Raw genomic sequence first — 25,063 nt, forward strand, 5'->3', positions numbered from 1 at the left:
ATACAATTGATAGTACGAATTTGTTTCGGTTTTTTTTTTTGTTCTTTTCTTATTTTTCCCCTAAAGGATATATGATTAATCAGTGTTTAACGAGAATGCTGTACAAACCAAACCATGTGACAAACGAAAACAACTCTTAACGATGCACATGTGTTACTAATAATACGCAACTTTGAAGCTCCCCCCCCCAAGTACACTTATTAAACCAGTTTCACGCCTCAAGTAATCCGAGCATAACAAAGCTAAAGGTATTTTGTATATATATATTTGCCTAAGTTACGAATATTACTTAAATACAGGAAAAAACAACGACTCACTTCATTTAGGTCACATCATACGTACACACACATACACACACTAAGCTCAGTGAGCAACCTCGCCGTGACTTACAGATACACTCAGTTAACGTGTTTTCGAACGCTAAATTATGCAAACAATTTTGTGGAGTAAGTAAAAACATACGAATACTAAAAAAAAGCTCCGATTTTTACGGTAAGGATTGAATAAAACAAAACCATACACCGGGAACACTGACGTTCCAAGCCACTAAGTAAGCGTATGGTCCACTAAGTAAACGCAAAAGATGGAACTCACGACATCCCACAAAGTAGTCCCACGGCATCCCAATGAGCACGGCGCTTTACGGTAACTCTTTGCGTGAAATAGAGAGGAGAGTGTAGTAGCAACGATCGTTTAACATGAAAAGGACGATCGACAAAATACTAAGCATACCATCTGGCTTTGTCTCTCTCTCTCTCTCTCTCTGCCCCTCGCACACTCACTCAGCTTTCCCTTACCCTTGCCGCTACTATTTGCACCCTTTCGTCCGTTTGCATGACACACACACACAACAGTTGTCCTACCCTGTTAGTCGGTTAGTTGCTTTATGTCGGCAGAGACACGTGGACTTTTAATTTCACCGAGAGAGCTCTTTGCACTGTGAAATGTTAGTTTGCGCGCATCGATGTATTTTACTTATGTGATTTTCACAATTACATTTTGCTTTCTTCCTTGCTTCACTCTCTTCTTCCTCCCGTTTACTTCTTTTGCGGCACGATACGATTAAACTTTAGTGTGGCCAACACAAAAATAACGAAAATCACCACACCATTAACGTTTACTTGAAAGCGAAACCCAACAATCATACGAACACAAAAACAACGCAAACACACCCGTATGAACAAACGCCAGAAAGATACGTGTAACGATGTTTGTTTTTTTTTCTTTGCCTTTGTTTTATTAAGTCTTTTAGTCATCAAATATAAATTATTTTAGTATAAATTATAACAAATAGGATTTTAGTTTTTTTTCCTCCCTCCGTTTCCTCTGCAATGTTTTTTCCCCTTTCGGTTTTTGTTTTACTTGTATTTTGTTTTTCTTCCACCTTTCTTCTTTGTGTGTGGTTTTGAGCTTTTATTCCCCCCCCTTTACACCAACTGCTGTTATTAATTTTTGTATGGGAGTAGCGTTTTTTCCAATTTCTCTTCTTATTTTTTTTTTCGTTTTCATTTTTTACATCCCATTTATTTTGCAATTTAGTGCTGCTGCTTCACATTTGTTTTATTCTCGATTTAATTTTAACTTTTCTTTTACCGTCATTGCTATGTTTACATCAGGTAAGATTCAATTATACACCGCCGGAAAGAAAACGAGGAACGAAGGATATAATAACAAGAACAATGATAAACATTAAATATAAGAATCCGAACACTAGAGTTTAGAGATTAAAAGTAAATGTGTTCACACACACACACACACACGCGCGCGCTGGTACACATTGGGAAGTAAAGACTGTGACTGTGTGTGGGCGCGGTTGGAAAGGTGGGAGAGGGTTTACACTCCCGAGTTTGCTTCCCCCATCCCATTATTCCCTTCCATAGCGTCCAGTGCTAACCACCACCCCCACGGCGCCTATATCTCCATTTATAATCACCGCTTGGTTTCTTCTCCCCCTTACAACTCCTACAGTTTTGCATCTCGATTGGTTTCGGGGGGTGGGAGGCTCGAGAGAGTCTCTCCTACCCTTCCACCCCCCCCCTCCCCTCCTCTCTTTCCCCCTGTGTCCCTTCTCTCCCCGTCGCCCCCATGTAGGGGGTATAGCTTAACCAACTGAGCGGATTTTGTAAAACATAAATAGCGATTATTGCACGTAGTACACGACGAGTAGCCCCTAATGTGTAAGGCGCTACAGGGGAAGCTCAGAGAGTATGAGAGGAACGGGTGGAGGGGCGCGTGGGAGGGACTATTAGCTGGAGGAGTAACGGTGATTGGAGCGAGGTGACAGGCGAGGACACGACAGCCCGACAGACGACCCCGCTCATGTAACACACACGCACACAACACATACACACGCGCGCGCGCGCGCACATACAGACATGTTTCAATCTCTACACACACACTTACAGCTATTGTTGGATGTGTTTTTTTTTCCCCCTCTCGTGTTGCTTAGTACATTGTCTTACAGGATACACACGTCCGCCTGCCCTGTTCCGTCCTTACATTATTGAGGGAGGCGTTTCTAAGTGGACGTGTGAATGAAGGGGTTGGGGGGGGGGGGGGAGCGGTTGGGAAGAAGGTTTGAGCAAGAAGAGCAACAAATATATCTACATCCTACAATGCAACGTGTTACAGAACAGAATAATTGCCTTGCCGTGAAATGGCCACCACGTGTCACCACGTGTTCTGTGACGTTTGTGTGTGTGTGTGTTTTGTTTGTTTTTGCTTCTGTTACGTCATTCAATTCAAATTTTACCTAATACAATCACCCCCCCCTCCCCCCTCCCTTTTCCCAGTGGCTCTGCGCACTGTAAACGAAGGTGTGCTTTGCGCACACACTACCAACGTCCACCCCCCCCCTCCCCTCCCCCCCCCCCACCATCCTTATCTTTGTGGAGCTTTTTTGCTTCTAAACCATTAAATGCATTACCCGTTTGGCTTGACCATGATGTGTGCGTTCATGATCTTGCCATCATTGCACTGAAATTAGCTAAATGAGTCTTTTTCACCGACTTAAGCTGTAACACACACACACACATAGTAGTATTTAAATAAACAAAACAAAAAAACAACACGCAATAGAAAGAAACCTAACGCGACGAGGAGTGAGAGATATGGTACGATGTTAGCTTTCCTATATGTGTTTTTACTTGGCAGATCTAAGCGACAGCATATTTTACTGCATTTAAGTTAAACTACACGCTACGCATTAATGAGATTAATTATAGAGAAGGCACACACAAAAAAACACGATCACTGCATGTATGTGGGGAAGAGAACGAGAAAGCGATCGAGAGAAAGAGAACAATACATGAGAAAAAAACGGGATTTGCGAAGGAAGCAATGAACCGGATGCAAATCTTCAAAATTCATCCCTGCCTAAGTGGCAATACTAAAAGATAACATTTTTTCGAGCAAAACTGCAAACAGGTATAATACTCTTGCTACAAACAAAAAGAGCCGTAGAACTTCTTATGTGTTAGAAAATGTGGGCTCGAATCTCTCGACTACGGCCGACTGTCGAGAGTAACCTTTTGCTCCCTCCCCCTCTCTCTCTCTCTCTCTCTCTCTCTCTCTCTTTCTCTTTCTCTCTCTCTCTCTCTCTCTCTCTCTCTCTCTCTCTCTCTCTCTCTCTCTCTCTCTCTCTCTCTCTCTCTCTCTCTCTTTCTCTCTCTCTCTCTTTCTCTCTTTCTCTCTTTCTCTCTTTCTCTCTCTCTCTCTCTCTCTTTCTCTTTCTCTCTCTCTCTCTTTCTCTCTCTCTCTCTCTCTCGACCGTTCTCTTTCTTTCTCGCTTTCTTTAGTGCGATCTCTTTCTTTCTCGCTTTCTTTAGTGCGATCTCATGCTATGCAAATGAAAACTGTACACACTATTTCAAACTCTAACCTGTTGGTCGCACAGGGATCTTGATCGAATTGCAATAGGAAACTAAGGTTGACACGGTTGCAAGGGTATTTATTGTTGTAATATTGTATTCCATTTTCTTCTTTTTGCGTGTTATTGTTTAGCAGACTTTTGATTTTCTTTTGCCTGGTTCCTTTATGCACCAAGTGTAATCATCAGAGAACTCAATCTAACCTACGCTCGAGAGCGGCTAATAAATTAGGCGTTCGTTTACGATGTAAAAAAAAAAACGTACAGAACGAACAAAAAAAACCGCAAACAAAAGAACAATAACCATCTAAAACTAAGTTACAAGAGTTTGGAGTATTAGATAGCTTGGCGCCTGCTGCTTCATTTTCCCCGTTCCCTCTCTCTTTTACTGCTTGGGCTGGAGGACACCTTGCACATCTTAAGCTACGACAATACCCGATCGAAACGCAGTACAATTGGCTATACCCCTCTTCTTTCGCAGTTGCCGCAGTGCCGGCCAATAAATGGAGAGGGGCTTTGGGGGCTGAGTTAGGTTGCAGTTTGGGGCCTCGTGTAAACTTTAAACATTAATACAGACTAGTAAAAACAAGCTTTTCGCGCTTGTTTTGTTTCTTTTGCCGATTTGTTTCTCTCTCTTATGCTGCACACACCTTTGAAACGTGAAGTAATGGACCTTCCAAATTTCTTTACCGTTGCGCCTCGTGTTCCCTTTCTTTCATCACAAGGGATAAATCTTCAAGACGCAGCACATCCCACAAGTAATATCGTTAAGCGGTTTAATCAAACGTACAATATAAAAAATAGAATAATGCAACGAAAAAGAGCAACCGAAAACATACCAACATAAAAGTAATAACAATACGACAGATTTCACCGACGGGCTGAAGTGTAAAAAAAAAAACACGCTTACAGACATATAAAGAAGCTCTCTGAGATTGATGATTGACTAAAGAAAAAATAATAATAATGAAACCAACAGAAGATAGCGATAAACAAATAACAACAAACTCTCAACAAAAGGAAACTAAAGGATGCAAAAGTATAGGTAAGAGGGGAAGTAAAGTACCCCCGCCGATAAGTGCTGTACATTTAAATACAACCATACAAAATGAGGTAGTACGTTATACTTTTAAGTTAATCATACATATTGTTTTTTTTATAGATATAAACGCGCGCGTACTTAGTAAAAATTGTAAAAAATAAACAGAATAAAAACTTAAACAGAAAAAAAACATTAACTATTACAAATGTAAAGTAAATGTAAGGTAAATTTCCAATCAGACGCCGGTTATTTTTTTAAGCTTTTTCTTCTTTTTCTTTTGCTAACCACCACTTAGAGGGGGTTAGGTTGAGTAGGTGGCGGTAGTAAAGCATAATTAGTTAATTAATTAATCATTTTAATAATAATAAAAAAGCATATCAGGGAATTCCATTCCGGGAATTCAACATAAATAACATAAAAACTGTGATTTGATATTGCACATCATTAGAAGGTTTCGATATACTGGTAAATTAAAACGCCCTGGCCTACGAGTAATGAGATGTCGGTATGCGTGTCGGGTCTAACACTTAAATACTCCGCGCGCACGATGTATACATACACTTTCCAAATACATATACATGGCAAAGGAATACTTACAGACAATATCATTCAACTCTGTACTCATTCATCAGCATCATCACACACACACACACACAGACAGTCGATGAAACGAGCAGACACACACACACACACACTAGTCTGAGAGTACACAAAACTAGAGCAAAAATAGAACAAATAATATTATGCACTATGGGAAGGAGTATGGACGCGTGATTCTCTAAGCATTCGCGTGTAACTGGCATTTGTGCTGCGTTTACAATATTTGCTAGTAAACAGTTTATATTTCTATTCTGGCCTTTTCTACTGGTTTGCCGTGTCCCTTACTTAGGCTTTGTTTCGTGCCAGCGTCTCATTTTGTTTCTTGCTACTTGCGCAATTCTTCGCACTGTCCCGAGAGGTTCGACCTATATGCTCGCAAATCGGAATACCAACAAGGAATGATTCGACATGATTGACAAACTCTAACCGAGAGAACAGTGGGGGGGGGGGGGAGCAATTGCAGGCGAAGTGAACTAAAAGAAGGTGAAAATGCAGAGTGTAGTTGAGTTTTAATGCAGAATAAAGGGGTACCGTCGTCACTGGCCCTACTATAGTGCAATCGATTATTTTCAGTTGTGTGCGCTGTTGTTCCAAGCAAAAACCGTTTTTGTTGTTGTTTTGTTTTATAAAATATTTACTTTGCCTACTATTCCCGAGTACCATATCCCTGGAGTAACTCTTCCAGTTACTATAACCTCTCCCGCACATTCATCACTTTTCATTAAACTCCCCCTCCTGCTTCCTACCTTTGCCAGAGTTTTACAGTAATGCCATTACGGATCACATGTTTACGAAGAAGAAAAATATGATCACAAAACAGGAAGGTGCCTTCCTATATATCTACCCGTTTTTTTAAGTAAAGAAATGCATGCTACAGAAGAGGTCTTTTGCTTAACGTTTGTGTTTTTCAGATGGGTGATTAGGCTTGTGAATAGGGGTCGCTTTGAAAAATGAAAGCTTTTGGGGAACAGCTGCTTCTCAAGAATTGGTAAGAACTGTGAATTATACTCCAAAACTATCAACAGTATTTGGCCTGAACGACTATAAAAAATCTTCCATCATAACCAAAAAACAGACAAACTCAAGCGTTGGTAAATTGAAATTTTAATAATTTTCAAGAGTTGAGCTATTTTTCTTTTTTTTTTGCATGATATCGTACAAACTGTGTGTCAAATTTGTGAGCCCATGATCATATCAGAGCCAAAGAACACCAAAAAAATTCGTTTTCCCATAAGCATGACCTCTAATCGTAACTGAATCTAGAACAATAAGCTGTAAACGTCAGAAGCTTAGTAGTTTTTTACGCATTTTATGATATTTTTTTCTTTCTGTCTCTCTGTCTCTCTGTCTCTATGTCTCTCTGTCTATCTATCTTATTGTCTCTCTGTCTCTCTGTCTCACTGTCTCACTGTCTCACTGTCTCACTGTCTCACTCTCTCACTGTCTCTCTGTCTCTCTGTCTCTCTGTCTCTCTGTCTCTCTGTCCCTCTGTCCCTCTGTCCCTCTGTCTCTCTGTCTCTCTGTCTCTCTGTCTCTCTGTCTCTCTGTCTCTCTGTCTCTCTGTCTCTCTGTCTCTCTGTCTCTCTGTCTCTCTGTCTCTCTGTCTCTCTGTCTCTCTGTCTCTCTGTCTCTCTGTCTCTCTGTCTCTCTGTCTCTCTGTCTCTCTGTCTCTCTGTCTCTCTGTCTCTCTGTCTCACTGTCTCTCTGTCTCACTGTCTCACTGTCTCACTATCTCTCTGTCTCACTGTCTCACTGTCTGTCTCTCTCTCTGTCTCTCTCTGTCTCTCTCTGTCTCTCTCTGTCTCTCTCTCTATCTCTCTGTCTCTGTCTCTCTCTCTGTCTCTCTCTATTTAATCTTTAAATTGCACTCTCTACATATCCCTCTTCCTCTTTTTCTTTCTTTCTCTTTTTCTCTCTATCTTTCTATCGGTCTCTCTCTCTCTTTCATTTTCCCACGCGTTTGTTCTCTCGCCTACCCATAGTTCGGGAATGTGCTGTAAAGAGAAACGTTGTATCACGTTTCTGTCTGTGTTTGAGAGAGTTTCAGTTTGTAAACAGCACCTGTGTTATCATAATGATCTGCGAGTTAAAAAGAAAACTACATCTGTCACACTCCGTAAACAATGAAACACAAAATATAATAAACAAAAAAAAATACAAACAAGACTTAACGAAACAAAAAAGAAGCACAGTTCACAGCTGTCGGGTTTACTGTGACATTCACGCTCCCGGTCACTACTAATTCAAAATTGCACACATAATATCTCACTCACTCTTCCTACTAGCCAAAAACGTCAACAAGCACTGCTGTTGCTCTGCTGTGAGTTCTCGGCCAGGTGAGTGCTTAATTGCACACTGGGTCGGTTAGCGCGGCCAAGTGCGTTGTTGGCAGCTGACATTAAATACAAACAATATGATACAAGGGAGTGGCAGCCAGTGAGTGTGTGCGCGAGCACTAATCAAGATTCAGTAGAACTGTGTACACACACACATAATGTCTCTCAGCGCGTACACGTGTGTATGTTTAGGAGAGTCGGTGGCGGTTGTTTTGGGTAGAATATTCTAACGACTGCGTGTCAACAAACTCGTAGACACGGCTCGGGAAACGTTCACTATATGTGACTAGATAAAGATACCGTAACACTGTCAGGTGTGCTTTCCCCCAGGCCTACGCTGTTGTTCCGTTTTTGGACGAACAAACAACATGCTTTCCCGAAATTATCGACTTCGACCTCAACAAACGCTACCAATCAAACACAGTTGAGTTTTCTGTCACGCTCTTCCCCAAATACAGCACCCAAGCCCCTCTCCCTGCCCCTCCCTTTTATCTCCTTACCCTTTTCATTCGATGCTGGATGTGTTATGTGGATTAGGATTATAAATATGGAAAGCCCATCATCAACATAATACGCCGATCAAGCACATCGGCAGTTTGTGCCCTCTGTTGAGCTTAAAGTTCGCAGCTGGGGTCGTATTCAATTCATTATCCTTGCCCTTTACTAATTCGATTACATTTCTAGTACAACGGAAACAACGAAAATACAACAAAAAAACCGCTATTATTATTTCAACGCATGCACATGAACAATTATACCGAACGTTGAGGCTTTTTTGTTGGTAAAGACTAAGTGTAGAGGAAAAATATATGTGTAGCAATAGAGAAGTGTCACTATTCCAGCCGGGCTATGTGCCGCAACTCCGCGAACTTGTAGAACAACAATGGAATAATAAAAAAAAAAAGCTTATGCTGAGTACCCATACAAACTAACAAAAAATTCTGGGGGAAAAAGAAAACACTGCAACACAATCGTAACTGAAACATAGCGCTAGTGGGGGAGCCGTGATGCGCTCTTTGCGAGAAGAGTATTATGGTATAAGGAAGATGTGTATGAGTGTGTATGGCGTTAAATGCACGTAGAGATTGCGCAGGTTGGTGGTAACAAGGTACGGTCACACACAAGGAAAGGTACAAGCATAACGAAATAAAAAGATAGATAGAGAGATATATATAGAGAGAGAGAGAGAGAGAAGGAGAAAAACGATCCCTTACGAGCTGTACTTAGGACGCTGCGTTCTTATAAAACTATACACAATCAACTTCAACGACTATAAGTAATGGTAAATGTACAACAAGGGGGGGAAGAGGGAGCGAGAGCGGAAAGGGTGTCCTCATACGAATCCCGACAGTCGATATCCTAATACGCCGTATCAAACCGTTCACACCTCTCTATCGGCAAATCGAGTCCCATTCAAACGAACCACTCACAAAGCATACAACAGGTGTGAGCGACGAAGCAGAGATACCACTACAACAAATCCACAGATAGTGTGACAGCTACTAATCAGGGTGCGCTTTCGTGTAGCTTTGTCGCTGGAGGGGGGGGGGGAGCGAGAGAAGAGGGGTTGGGGGAATGCAAGGCTTAGTGTAGAGCCGTCGAACACAACCACACCAAAAGGTACGAGTGGAGCGAAAGCAAGAGCAAAGATGACGCGCGACTTAACCTAGTGCTGCGGCTGACAGACGACAGTGCCCCCTCCTGTACGATGGGTACTATTATTACTACTAGAAACTCCACCACTATCACCGACGACGCCAACGCCGACACCTACACGACTGTTACTGTCTTTCGTGAATCCTTGATTACTGGGTTTCAACAACTCGCCCTGATTGAGGTTGGCAGCTGCACCATGGGTCGGATAGGCGTGAATGCGCTTCTCGCACATGCCCGCTTGGGATCGTTTCATCTGCCGTCGTCGCCGTCTGCGTGGCTGCTGCTGTTCCTGGTACTTTTGCTGACGTTGCTGCTGCTGCTGCTGCTGCTGCTGTTGTTGATAATGTGAAAGATGAGGCGGCTGCGGCCGGTATTGTCGGCATTCAGTGCTTTCGCTTGCTGCGCGTCCGGTGGTAGACGCTGAAGGGGGTCCTGGCGGCCAGTCCGAACGCGTTGTTGTCGGCAGTGATTTGTAACCCCGCCAAATGCAGCTCCGATGCGGAGCAGTGGAGAGGGTAGAGCGACTACTACTGCTACATCTGCAACTACTGCCGCATGGTGAGCAGAGCGACCGGCACCCGTATAGGGTCGTCATCGGCATCATCGGCGGCTGAGCAGTGCGACGATCCAGCAGACAACTGCTGGCGTTGTGGCGGCTAAACAGGCTACAGTTGCGCTTTGAGGCGGCCATGCCGATGTTCGTACCGCTGCCGGTAGTGTTGGAGCTGCCACCGACACTGCTGCTGCGATAGCGACTATTGCTGTTATCAGCGTAGTTCATGCTGTGGTGCTGCCACCATGCGGTTGTTGCTACCGCACAGCTGATGTCGCCACTGCGGCTAGTCGGGTAGCATACCGCTCCCGCCGGCCCGTAATCCATTCTGGAGGACGGTGATGATCTTTCTGTACCGGTAGTGGCCGTTGTACCTTTCGCGAGCTGCTGAGCTGGGCGCCATAAGGGCGGTGACGACAGCGGAGACTGAACCGACGGATACGGATAGAGGCACCGTTCCCGACTACCAGGGAGTGGGCAAGGTAAGGGAGGCAGAATGGGAGGCGTTGCGGTAGGCTGTTGTTGCTGCTTGTGAAGGTGATGGGACGTCGTCCTGTCGGATGGTAGTGGTGGTGCTGTTTGTCGAACGGGTTGATGTTGGACATCGTCATCGTCGTGGTCATCGTCTGCGTGATCTCGATAGTAGTCTTTTGCATCCCATTGTTCAGTACCGGCTAGTGTGCTTTGATATCAGTCGGATAGTTCGCCACCGTTATTACCATCCCGTACACTACTTCCACCACCACCACCACCACCACCACCACCTCCAACACTGCCAACCTCTCCCCCGATACTGCCACAGCCACCATCTCCTCCTCGATTGACTCCCGCACCGGTCGACATCATGCCTGCGACACCTCCACCGGCAGCAACAGCGGCTGCGGCGGCTACTGAATGCATACCGAGCATGCCACCGCCACTACTACTCCTTCCGCTGCCGCCACCACCGCCCCCGCCGCCGCCACCGCCCAGACTACTACTACCAATGCCACCGCTTCCGACACTACCAACACCACCTCCTCCACCACCGCCGCTGCCGCTGCCCGGAGAGACGGAGGCCGCAACCGCCGCCGCTACAGCCGCCGCAGCCGCCGCCGCGGACGAGTTCGGAATGGGAGGGAAGTCGGACTTGAACGTCCCGAGCGCGTAATTGGCAACCGCTGCCGCCGCGCTGCTGAACTGCTCCGACTTGAAGCTGTTCGCGACCGCGGCCGCGGTAGAAAAATCGGGCTTGAAGCTGCTGTTTGCGGCGGCAGCCGCTGCCGAAATGGCTGCTGCCGCCGCAGCCGCTTGCGACGCCATCGTGGGGGAAAGCATGTTTTCGAACTTTCTGGTGTCGGGGTTGAACATCGGATGCTTGAATTTGCAATGCGTGCGCAGGTTATCGCTTCTGGTGTAGGTCGCCCGGCAGAGTGGACATTCGAAGCGGCCCGGAAAGTGCACATGGTAATGGTTGCGTATGTGGGTGACCACTTTGCCGCAAAGCTTGCACCGATGCAGATTGCAACCGCCTGAGAGCCGTTCAAAGGTCAGCCGCATATGCCAGGCCTTGGAGCCTGTTGGGAAGATAATACATACACACAGAGAAGAGAGAGAGAGAGAGAGAGAAAGACCAGAGAGAGAGAAGAGAAGAGGGATAACAAAAACAATGAGATTGTCACACGCGTGGATCCAGTTTTGTTGTTGTTGATTTTTTTTGCTTCATTTTTTATTTGGCTGTTTTTTTTCTTTAGCTTTGAAACGAGTAGCAGTTTGGTAGTAGTGGTAGTAGTAGAGGTAATAGTAATAGTAACAGTAGTAGTAACCAGTAGCATCTAATAGTAGGTTCAAGTAGTTTTAGTTGTGGTAGTAGTAGCATTAGTAGTAGTAGTATTAGTAATAGTAATGGTTATAGCAGAAGTATCATTAGTGTGGTAGTTACTATAAGAGTTAAAGTAGTGGTTATAGTTCGTTAATGATAGTAGCAGTAGTAACAGTTCACTGGAGTAGAAGTAGTAGTAGGAGCCATTTGGAAGGTTGTGTATGACACTTGTGTTTGTGTGATAATGAAGTGCCGACTATCAACACTTCACTCCAAACACCCTGTTGTGTGTGTGTGTGTGGCTGCTGTGTATGGGTATAATGAAAGTGTATGAGTGAGTTCACTGTGTCTTGTGTCTGTGTAGGAAGAAAGAGTTGATACCTCGGACTAAAAGAGGAAGAACCGTATGGAATGAAACGATGAAATGGGATAGCTGGTGGATAGCCCACCGTACTAAATACATGAGGAAGAATTGTTAGTGGGGGTTGGTTATTCTTACATAGAGAAAAACAACGACAACGGAGAGAGAGAGAGAGAGAGACAGTGATAAAGATAGGGAAATCACAAGCTAAGTAGAAATATCCGTATATGATCAAGTGGCCAGATATATCTAGAGCATCATTTCGTGATCGGATCACGGCACCGTTAATTAATGCGTTTTTTCACATTTTACCCTAGATGCGCCATTTGTGCAATGAAATAAATATTAATTATATTACATGTCTAGTTTTGTGAAACCAGTCGAAGTACGCCATATTGTTTGTACACGGTGTATACAATATCCCAAGTTTTGTGTAAGAAATGTATTAACAGTGAAATGTTATTGAACAAAAAAAATCCAAAAATTACACGTTCAGTTTCACTCTCTCACTAAATGCAGCTTAGAACGTTACATTAATAAATGTAAAAGTCAAAACAAACATCAATTTCCTACGATACGAGTTTTAGACATTAACAAAACAATGTCATGTGAAATACTTCGCCAGCATGTTGGCTCATTGATTTTCAAAACAGCACTAAGGACAGGGACGTAAGTAAATTTAAGTAAAATAGCTTCAAACGGCTTTATAAAGTTTTGCCTTGTAGTTTTTTTTTTATTATAACATTATCAACGAATTACTTTGGATTTAATGTTTGCGCACAAGGATCATTTACGGATCGAATTGAATCATTTCAATAGCTAAATAGAAGGGTCTATAGTACGGATGAAGTGTGACTAATGACAGCAGTAGCAGGATAGTTGAAAGAAGAGTAGAAATAGGAGTGTACAAAATACAGGGCTCTGCATTTGATGCTACTTCACATTGATTTGCAACGGGAGAATCGTTATGTAGCATATGGCTCTAGAGTAGTGTACTCGGGGTTTTTTTTTAAGGTAAGCTGAAAAAGCTCGTATGATATAGACTCTCGCTCTCCGTCAGTTGCTTTTATGTGAAACAAACAAAATGTGCCACTTTTGCTGAACCAACACCATTTAGTATGCACAACATCAACATGTCTGTGGAGCGTTTTCTATACAGTAAACACAAATCGACAACTTATACACATATGGTATATGTATAAGGGAGGAAATAAGAACGACTGTATGTTCCACTTCCTGCATCAATTTCCAGTTCATGTTAAAAACAAAAATATCTTGATATGGTATAGGTACCAGTTTTATACAACTGCAGCAAATACATTTTTACGAACCTAATATTTTACATCGTTTAGTCCCACAAAATTGGAACGAATTTCCCTTCCCTTAAAACACACAAACACACATACATCTATATGTACAACGTTTAGGTGGAGTTGCGTTGATGTAACAGTAGTAATAGTAGAAGTAGTAGTAGTAGAAGTAGTAGCAGTAGTATGGCGATATGGTTTTCAACTCCGGCCTGCGGAATGTGAGTAAGGGAGTGGGGCAAGTGGGGGAAGGGGGGGGGGGTAAAGGGAAAAGTGTTACTGAGTAAAGAAGATCGCTTATACGCGTGCTGTTGCAAACATCTTCCCCCTCTTTGTTTTCATTCCATTTGTTTTTCCTCCTTTCCTTTTTGGGTTCGTTTGTAGATTTGTTTGTTATGTTTTCATGTATCGTTTTGTTTTTTGTTGTTGTTTTGACCTTTTGTTTTCGTTTCGGTTGTGTGTTTGTTTCAGTTTTTGTTTCCGTTTTATCGTTTTGGTACATTTCCTCGTTTGTTGGTTTGTTTGTTTGGTAAATGATAATAATAATAATATTATATGTTATCTTTATACGAATCCGTCCATGTCAGTACCAAGGACAATCGTTACAAAGAAACGAATAAAAGTCGTCTAACGTTCAAATTTTCTTTAGGTTAGGATTTACTCCCGGCCTTGGAGATTATGTTGAAAATGAAACAAAAGTAGTTTTTGTGGAAACGTAATTTAAAAAAAAAACACACACATTTATCGAGATTGCATGAGAAGACAGAGAAGAGTAACAACACGCACACAGAGAGAGAGAGAGTTACATTCAGACACAATGAGTTTTGAGAAAAAAAAAGTGTGAAGGTTTTACTACATTACACAACAGAGGAGAATTCTGAACGAACATCGAGAAAAAGGTTTATGGAGAGTGAATGAAGGACATAGAGAAAGAGAGACAGAGAGACAGAGAAACAGACAGACAGACAGACAGACAGACAGTCAGGCAGACAGAGCACACTTTTGAGCAAAAACTTCGGGGAAGAAAATGTCGATACAATTGAACCAGCAGCCAAGAACGATACACCACGCCGCCAGCTTTTTACTGGCTATTGGGGTGCTTCTCTGCGACATTTGATCCATATGAGGTACCATTTGGCATTGGCGTGTTATAAGCGTGGCTTTGCTTCGTGTTTGTGCTCTTCTCGTTTTCAAACAATTAGGAAACAATGAGGATCACTTTTTTTTTAATTGAAAGAACGCAAGGCTTAAGGTGGTAACAGCTTGAAACGACGCAATGGCAAGCAAAGAGGGCAAAAGAAGAGAGAGAGAGGTAGAGAGAGAGAGAGAGAGAGAGAGAGAAAGAGTGAAAGAACACCAGTGAAAAGTTGACATCGATTGATTTTTATCGATATGTGTCTATTTTGCACGTATAAAACACATCTAGAGCAAAAGAAAAAAAGGCCTAAGGTGTGGGTGGGTGGATGTGTGTGTGTGTGTCTATGTGTTTTTATTGTTACTGTACGATACGATTTTATACATGGAAGGAAGCGACAAAGTAAAGGTACAGTACAGTACAGTAGTAGTGCAGCGATTACACACACACACAGTAGAAAACAACAGAACAAGTAACAGCAAAATTAGGTGACGACCAGAGCGCACTCGAACCAAGCTCCTTCCCGGACTCTCACATAGACACTTACAAACACAGACAAGAAGAATATACGACAGCACACACACACACACAAACACACGTCAAAATTTGGTGTCAAAGAACTAGGTAGAAATACAGCTAAGAGAATTGATTGAAAAAACAGTGGAGACATTGACATGCGTTTGAGGCTGTTGGCATATGGACCTTCCCTTCTCCCAACCATGTTCTCGCAGCACGGTCACACAGAAACGAGTGCGCTATATCGCACGGAGATGATAGTCGAATAACGAGAGGCACCCGTGATAGTAGTGAGTGTGGTCGTGTTGACCCACGACTAATATCTGCTTAGGGGAGACGCGCGCTACTATTAATGTCTACTCAGGCTGAGCGGAGTGAGTACGTGTGATGCCGCACACAACTATCGACACAAGGGGAAACCCAATAAAGTAACAGTGGTCTAAAGCAGATTGTTCCACAGAGAGGGAGTGAGAGAGAGAGGGAGAGAAAATACACATCTCACGACTTGCTACTCATAACAAACAAAAAAAAACACAGACACAAAATTGATATGAATACACCAAAATGGATAAAGCGAAAATGAGAGTACCAAAAGGAAGCGAAGAGAAACTTGTTAAACGAACAAATAAATGAGAATCAAAAAAATAAAACTCTAGTTAGTTCGTCGCCCCGCTAACTCACCGTTTTTTCCACCATTTTGTTTTTCTAGTCTGTTTAAATTATAATAAATATAGGGAAATGGGACGACGAGCGGGAGCGCAGACATTGCACCGAATTCGGGCGTGAAGTAGTGACAGCGAGGAAGAGGTAATACTACCAAATGTACTACTACTACTGGAATAAGTACACTAAGCTCCAGATATCTCAACATCGAGCAGTGTGAGCAAGCGAGCGCGATGCACGCTCTGCTCATTTGCGCGCGTCACTCAGTGGACACTCACTCAAACTTACTCACTTCATGTGCAAAATCAAAGTTTGACCGTTGACTCATGCGATGCTGCTGCTTTCCCTTTGCGCACATCCACAACACATCCACACACATCCTAGATGTCTACACTACTTTTGAGCTAAAATTGTAACACGAATCTAAACGGGGCGAACGATACGCAACAAGCGCCCAGGTAGTTCGACGACTTTTTAGACATGCTACCCCCCCCCCTCCCCAAAGATGCCCTTCCAGTTGGCCATACATTTACAAGCCTGAGTTTTCATTCTATTCTCCCTACATTCCCCCCCCCCTCCTCTCTGTCCTCCCCTACCCCCTTCAACACAAATGAATCCCCAACTAGCTCTTGTTAACCACAAACATTGTAATAAGAAGACAGTCGGATCAAAGCCCAATGTATATGCGTCCTTATTACCAATCGTAATAAGAAGAGCACAAAGAAGAGCAATCGCACAAAGAAGAAAAGAAGAGAACAACTACCCCCCCCCCTCTCCCCTCCCCGCCCCTAAAAAAAGGCCTAATATGTGTGTGCGTCCGTGACTTTTTTTCTCTTCTTGTTGTTGCTGTTGTTCGTTTTGCTTCCTCCAGTTTTGTTTTTGTTACTATCTCTAAATATCACATCGTACGATTTATCTAATGTTTAGTTTGGTTGTTGGTGGTTTAGCTCTGGTTTGTGTGTTCCTTCCATCGTTTCTTCTACCTTTTGTTCGGTTACTTTTGGTTTCATTTGCTTTACTTAAACGTTACGTTTTCATAACACTATGTGTAAGGTATCAATCAATAAGCCCATACGGTTATTTCTGACCTACGGTTGAATTACTTCTACTCATCATGACAAGTTTTGTTCGGTTACTACCATGTCTTGACGACTTCTTTTGTTTTGTTTAGCTTCCATTATTTGTTTGTTTTAATACTATGTAGTTATCTTTTTTTTTCTCTTTTTCATTGGGCTGGCATTGTTGTGTTTCACGTCTTCTTTTTACTTGTCTTGCTTTTGGGATTATAGTTATAGTTATAGTTGTTATTGTTAATACATTTGTTTAAATTGTCTCTATAAATCTATCAACTACGCAATCGACATTACTATTGCAAGTTCACTATTTTTTTTTTCTTTTTTTTTTTCTTCTTTTTTACCGGGGGAGGGCCATCTACGCATATAAATATAGTTTCCATATCATATAAAAATATAAATGTATAGGTTTTTGTAGATATTTCTACAGTTCCTTGTTGTTGTTGTTGTTTTTTTCTTATTTCTTCTGTCTGGTTACTGTTTTCCGTTTTACTTTCGGTGTCTTGAATGTGTATATAGTTTAATATAATTGGCTGCATTATACTTCCTATGTGTGTTTGTTTTGTTCCTGTAAGATACTGGCTCATTTCTAAAAAACTTGTCAACTTGTCTAATCCTAAACCGCGAAGCACACTATAATAGCCTGAGCGTAAGTGTTTTACTAAATGGCTCCTCTTATTTCCGGGCTGTAATATGTAGTACTACATTTGGTTTGTAAATTGGATTCTTTCAATTTTGAACTTAAACACATTACCCAAGACAAACATGGCGCACGCCCGCACCCGAACAGACACCACAGTGTGGAGGGAGAAGGAAACGTGCAACGGAAAGGCAAACAACAACGACACCGCTACGGATTCGAAAGAGTAGCGCATTGGGGGAAATGGAGAGAGCGCACACACCGCCCGATTCTTGGGCCATAAGTATGGAAGAGGCCGCGCGTACAGATCCGTACAAGGTGGGGGAGTGTTATGCAGCAAAACCCAGTGATAGGGGTCGACGCGTAATCGCTACAAACCTTCCCTTGTGCATATGCTAGGACAGATAAATGCATTGGACTAACGCATAAACGTATAACGGAAAGGGATCAATATAATGCCCGTAATGAACTAGCTAGGTGCGGAAGCGAACATGAGAAAGAGACAAGACACTGGAGAGAGATCGAGAAAAAGATATAACTACAAATCCGTTGAACAGGTGAGAACATTACGCAACATTAAACAAGCAAGCTGAACTGATTTTATCTCTAATGGAACCTAACAAAACTGCTACAATAATTACTGCACTTCGGAAGGTATGCAATTTGCAGCACATTTGTGCTTTTAACACGAGATTAGTTACTTTTTAGCACCAACTAGCACTTTTCTTTTCCAACGCTATGGCCTACCAGAGGACCAAGAATGTTAATACAGAAGCCTGGTATGTCCGAGACCTCTCGAGTGCTTGGTTTGAATTTTTGTTAGTATAAATTACTCCTCCTCCGCCCTTTAATTCTCTTCAATCCTTTTAATTCACTCCTTTATCGTCTCTCTGTCTGTCTCTCTCTGTCTATCTTTCTCATGTTGCACCTTTCACGATGTTTAAAACCATAACGTTTAGCAGCACAGAAGATCCTGCCCTGTCTAGCGCTGCTGGAAATAATGGTCATCTCCCTTCAATGAAAGTACGTGTTGTCCATGTCATTAAATATATATATATATATATACTCCAAAATGCACATTTTTACCATACAAGATATAGGAGGAGTATGCGATCATCACACTACAGGCGCGATGTGCTGCGAACGGAAACAATCCTATTGCAGGCCTCATCTATGACGTAGCGATCTATCCACACACGTCCACCATCGACAATATAGTTATATGTATATATATATATGCTCATCGTATGTAAAATGTCTAACCTCAAGACATGAAGGCAATACTACGTTGGTATGAATGTTGTATGCGTATATAAATATCATCCATACTGTGGGAGGAAAAATGGGGTCCGGTATACGGTATGTGTCAATCAACTCGCTCGGATGGCGCGCTACTGCTGCTGCAATAATATGTGTAGAGCAGTCAATCCTTTCTCAACAACGGCTGAGCCATGCACATCTCCTACAACACACTCACGCACGTGAGCAGAGGAAAATCATTTGGCTCGTGTGTGTGCGCGAGCGACTCGTGTTTAAGGACCTACCCCAGTGAGTGTGAAGACGGTGGTTGTGCATGGAGAGAGAAAGAGAGAGCGAGCGACCACGCTTTACACGAACAGGTTCTTCTTATACTTCAGCCGCTGCTTGTTTCGGGCGGCGCTTAATCACATGTGTACGATGTGGTTGTAGAAGCGGTCCCTCAGCTCCGGGTGCTTCACCTTGCAGTGAGCCTTCATATTGTCGCGCCGGGTGAACTTCTGCCCGCACACCGGACACTCGTGGCTCTGGGGCCGGTGTATGTTTGCGTGGTGCCACCGATTCGAGACGGTCTTGTGACAGCTGACGCAGCTGTACAGCGTCGGGAAGGTGCCGGTCAGCTGTATGAACAGCGACGAGTAGTCGATGTTGTGATCGCGCCGCGTCGTGCTTGATCCACCGCCGGAAGTGCCACCGTTGCCGCCGGCGCCGCTGCTGCCGCCACCACCGGCACCACCGCTACTACCACGGAGTGGACCGCCAGCTCCTCCTCCTCCACCTCCAGGACCTATGGTGTCGGATGGGTCACCGGTGATGAGAAAGCCACCACCGGATGCCCCTGTGCCGCCTCCACCGCCATTACCCCCGCACAGTGACGTCGAGGAGGCAGAGGATGAGGACGACGAGGACGACGACAGGGACGCCGGTGTCGGTGGGGTCGTCGACGTGACGGATGGTTTGCTACACCGGCTGCCGCTGCCGCTGCCATCCGGCGGCGGCCCACCACCGGAGTTGAGGGCTGCCGCCGCGGCGGCTGCTGCTGCGGCGGCCGCTGCCGCTACCGCCACTCCCGAGCGGGCATCGCCGGCACTGTTGAAGGCACTGCTCGCATGCTGCTGCTGCAGGGAATGGTGGTGCGGTGCGGCGTGGTGCTGATGATGGTGGTGACCGGTGGCGGCCGCGGCACCACCATGATGGTGGGACAGATGATGCACTCCTCCACCGTACGGTGACCCGTTCGCGAGACCTCCTCCACTACCTCCTGAGCTGCCTGCCCCACCGCCAGCTCCACTCCCGCCTCCTACTGCTCCTCCTCCTCCTCCTCCTAGGCTCGCAGCCAGGCGGTGATGTTCGACCAGCGACTCGACGAGACTACTACTGCCGCCGAGCGGAAGCGGAACGCCACTGAAGCCAAGCATACTGGCCGCTGCTGCTGCTGCTGCCGCCGCTGCTGCCGCACCACTATCGCACCCTAACCCTCCTACACCTGCTGCTGCTGCTGGTCCTGCTCCTCCTCCTCCTCCTCCTGCGGCACATACGCCCGCCTCACGATCCGCCTGCTCGGTGGTCCGGTGATGGTTGCTGCGGTTCTGCTGCTGTTTCTCTGCTCCCGTCACACCTACTCCTCCTACCGCCCTACCTCCTCCTCCTCCTCCTCCTCCTCCTAGCCCTGACCCTACCCCACCGCGACCTGCACCTTCATACTCTGGCCCATCACTGCCTCCTCCTGCCATGCCTCCTGCGCCAACAGTGCGGCTCCCATTAACGCAGCCGCTTCCTCCTCCTCCTCCTCCGGCTGCCAAAACGGCATTCACAACCACTCCAGAGGCGAGATCGTGATGATGCAAACCGGCACGATGATGGTGGTGACGTGACGCCATCGCTAGACGCAACATACGGTCACCTGCAAAGCACACAGGCACACAAGAACGGCGTCACCGAGTGCGAGCGCCTCACCACAACACACACACACACATTCACAAACAAACGCCTCCAAATCAAAAACCGAAAGAAAAAAAAAACAATCATACAAACAAAGAGCTGAGAACAGGTGCCCGGTCTGGCAGGGAACGAAAACTCAACAGAAAGAAAAAAAATAAAACAACAACACATACGCACCACAAAACGAAGGATGCGCGTTACGTATATGGGAAGAGCATACGGGACAGTAGGTGGAGCGGTGGACAAGATCAAATAAACATAAGTACGAGAGTAAACAATAGGTAGTGTTTTGCAATGTTTCAGGACTGTGAACAGTACAAGCCGTTCGGATCGGATCAGAATTAGCAGAAGAACAGTCCGGATGGGAACTGTCTCATTCCGTCGGATAAGAATGGAATCATCCGGAACAAACGTGCTATCCACTCGAAGCTGATCCGATCCAATTGGAAAATTGAATTACTTTTCTAATTGTTTGGTTCCTTTTGTTTCAGTCTTAGAAAAAAAAAAAGTTTCAAATAAGGAGTGACCAGGGCCTGAAATTAATAAGGGAATCAGGAACGCGCCACAAAAAAGATTTATAAAAAACGTAAAATTAATTACAAATTAAAAAACAAAAGAGATTTTTGACTGGAGGCACTCAATGCATGGCTAATATTATAAAAAACATGAAATAGTTGAAAATGTAAAATGATTATACTATTTTGTAATAATAGTAAATTTTGGTTCAGGAGCCGTGGTTTTGCCGATTGGAGTGGTTTTGTTTTGTTTTGCTTTTTTTAAAATATTTTTTGCTATAGTTTGAGTTTTGTTTGGTTCTGGACTAAGAGATTAAAAATATAAGGATGGCGCTAACACTCAGTCACGTTCAGAAATCATAATTACTAATAACCTAAGAACACTTGTCACAATCATAAAGTGGATGTGTTTGTGTGGGTGTTTGTGTGTCTAGTTAAAGAGGAAAGAAAAACATACTCGGTAAAAGAACAGAAACGGGGGAGGAAAATCAACCAAAAATGCTATCACAATAAAACTATAACAGTACAAAAAAAAGTGGTAAACGCAATCATGAAACGGTTCCTAGATATTATAAGAAAACGTAAACACAATTCGACTATTCTAATCGCTAATGGTATGCGGTTTACTTATGGCTAATCTTATATAATATAAACTGCACACTAGAGGGCTTTGTTTTACACGGAGTAAAACGATTTACACTAAAACTAAATAGCTCGAGAGTCAGCAATAATACATGTGTTTGGAGGGCGCGGGCAGGGAGGGTATAAGACATGACAAACTGAATCTTACATGAACAAAAGTTAACGACCATCAAATGTAAACGAAACAACCAAAACAGAACAGCAGCTCGGGGGGGAAGAGACTAAATTTGTAACAGTAAAATCGCATCACCAACACACAAGTGTGTTGACGAGTTTGACAGTTCGAGCGTGAAATTAATGAAATGATTTCTAAGCGGGAACTACTTAGCGTGAGACAATCGTTTGAAGAGAGCTGTCCTGGGATTTTGTAAACATATCGAACAAAGTATACGAAACGAAAGACGCGTGTAAAAAAAAAGGATGGCAGAAGGAAAATGGCGGAACATTGACAAAAAAAAAGAGAACTAAACGAAACGTATCCGGCACCGCATCAAGCGACTAGGAAACGACACAGTTTGCACTAGAGATTAAATATAGCTATGCATAATACAGTATATTGGATATGTCTTTGTACTTACAACAGGGCTTAGCCGTGTTGAACGATATGAGCATGTAATGAGGTATGGTGTCGTGTGTGACAGACTAAGGCTATTTCTAATTGATAAAAGAAAAACTAAAACCATAAGTAAACTAGGAACCAAAGTTCACTACCACGAGAGAGAGAATGGATTTTCGGGACGTGATGATTCGGCGCAGAGTAATGAACACAGCCGTATAAAACGACGCTAACACATAACCGAAACGAAACCGAAAACAAACGAAAAGTACAATGAGCGAACAAACACATTCAACGTACTGCTATTAGGGAAGGTCTATCTAGTTTCGCACACATTTGGATTACGCTCTAGGGGCCATCAGGTAACAAATGAAAACACAAAAACGATCTCAAGATTACCACGTTACGAAACGCAAAATGTAACGCAAACGTAAAGGGGGGGAAAACAAATGAATGAGGGAATTATGAATCTGGTTTGGTACGCTACGTTAAAAAAAAAAGTAAACAAAGAAAAACCGTGAAACATGATAGTGTAAGGCACAACTGAAACGCTTCATTAATGTTAATTTAATTGAAACGCAAAGCTAAACTAAACACAACAACACAAACATTTGATACAAATCGAAACGAAAAAAAACTAAAATCAACAAAGAATAACTAAAAGGTACAAGATGAACAGTATGATAACAAAATGAAAACAAACAACAACTTAACCAAACATGTTCCGATCTTCTCTCCACTTCTTACGAAAACCTAACCTTAATGGGTAGAAACTAAGTTACTGCATATTATGATCGGTTTTTATTTATTCTTCTTCACAGATAGTTTTGGTTGAGTTGTTTCCTTCTAGGTGAAAGGCAGTGGGCAACTTTTTTGGTTGGTTTAACGCTTTCGTTTAAGTGTTCATATTATCATATTTTCGATTCTTGTTGTCATACTTCTTTAATTCGATTTAGAAATTTCTTCATTATACATGTGCGTCCTTCTCATTTTTGCTAACAGTAATTTAATTCTTATTATTACTATTCATCTTTCCTATCAATTTGTTGAAGTTTATCATTACGCTCCTACGATTTACCCCCTATTTGTTATATTATATTATATAGTTTCAAAAATTATAATTATAGTTTCAGATTGTCACAATTCATCGATAAATCCTTTTTAAACAGTTCACTCAAAATGGAAACGGATTGGGACTGCGAGTTTGTTCGTATCCGGGTTATTAGCAAATAATTTTTGTTACACATTACACTACGGCTGGCAGAGACCGTTGTTTGCCACTCAATGCTAACATGAAAAGTGTCAGTTGCTTGATACGGAACATCATTCACTAACAAACGAACACGGTAAAGTATGGGGAAAGAAATCATCTCGATGCCACAATGCAAACATCACAGTCCTGGCAAGAAATCAGGACAATTTCAACAGCATTTGATGTGTTGGAAAATAAATGCTGATAAACATCACATTGTGTAACCCACACTAGTTCGCTCCGACCGGTGTTTGCGGCCTGCTCCTGCAGGAATCATGTGCTGCTAAAGAAATCCTGCTGAGCAATTCAATCGAGTTTCTGCAGTCACAGTGCTTTATACCAAACATCTACCAAAAGACTGTTGAAACCACCGCAAAGAAACTGGAGATGCGCAATAGATGCACACATTCGCAAAAAAGGGTATAGAGTAATAAAATGTTTATAATTAAACGTGTAAGAAAAACACAATCGAAAACAGCGATAGCGAAAGAGATTATAAAAAAAAGACGGTAGAAGAGTTAGTAGAGAAAGACAACAACTGGATTGCACCATCGTGCAAAGACCACGAATTGAAACCAAATTTTAACCAAAAACGGGAGAAGAAAGTAACTAAATTAGGTTACGGGAAAGAAGCATTGAAGAAGGCGAAAAGCGGTAGAATAATGGATCGGGTAAAGGAAGACAACAGTTGTTATTTGTGTTAGTTTTTGAATGAACATATGCATCTCCATCTTTCAACGAAACATTTTGCAGGAAGGAATTGAAATATTGGCATAACATGCAATTTCGTCGTCATTTTGTTATTTCATGATGGGGGAAAATCTTTTTAAGCATGTCTTTCTCTTTCTCTCTCAATGTTTTTTGTCTCTCCCCTCCACCCCCCCCCCCCACAACCCTCTCTTCATCATTATATTTATATTTCTCTCTCGTTCTCTTTCTCTCTATCTCTCTTTTTCAGTTTCTCCTTCTCGCTTGAGCGAGGGACATCACATCCACATCCACATCCATCACATCAAACCTAGTTGATTTGTATTCCGCATCGTTGTTTCGATGCGTGCATACATTTAGGGGCTTAAATATAGATTTGACGCTGGGGAATGATGGAGCCTTTCGTAGCTGATCGATGAAATCAAGCTGACATTAGAGGCAGATCCAGATGGGTTAAGAAGACCGACACACTTCCACACACCGGCAGAACGTTGCGATGCGTGTGTTGGTTCGCACACGCAGCGCCCGCCCTTCTAACACGATGGTTTTGTACGGGTATCGGGTAGACGCAAAAAAAAAAATAAACCCCCGGACAGCACACAGCACATTCAAGGACCCACGGGGCCAGTATACAGATACTG

General features: G+C 43.3%; 2 protein-coding genes across 7 annotated transcripts in view; both read right to left on the reverse strand.

Annotated features, from left to right (window-relative positions):
- Positions 1-7,627: 7,627 nt before the first annotated feature.
- Positions 7,628-11,835, reverse strand: LOC120906756 (uncharacterized PE-PGRS family protein PE_PGRS10-like). Its single transcript, XM_040318692.1, has one exon. The coding sequence runs from the start codon at positions 11,592-11,594 to the stop codon at positions 10,746-10,748; it is 849 nt and encodes a 282-aa protein (XP_040174626.1). The 5' UTR covers positions 11,595-11,835; the 3' UTR covers positions 7,628-10,745.
- Positions 11,836-17,047: 5,212 nt separating this feature from the next.
- The window catches only part of LOC120906755 (broad-complex core protein isoforms 1/2/3/4/5), an 88,563-nt gene continuing 80,547 nt past the window's right edge, over positions 17,048-25,063 (reverse strand). For all 6 annotated transcript variants that reach the window (XM_040318685.1, XM_040318678.1, XM_040318684.1 and 3 more), the window contains one exon: positions 17,048-20,711. In XM_040318685.1, the coding sequence (XP_040174619.1) occupies positions 19,216-20,711 (1,496 nt within the window). In that variant the 3' untranslated portion in view covers positions 17,048-19,215. The remainder of the gene's footprint in view (positions 20,712-25,063) is intronic.

The sequence above is a fragment of the Anopheles arabiensis genome, chromosome X, assembly GCF_016920715.1.
Source record: "Anopheles arabiensis isolate DONGOLA chromosome X, AaraD3, whole genome shotgun sequence".
Taxonomy (NCBI): Eukaryota; Metazoa; Arthropoda; class Insecta; order Diptera; family Culicidae; genus Anopheles; species Anopheles arabiensis.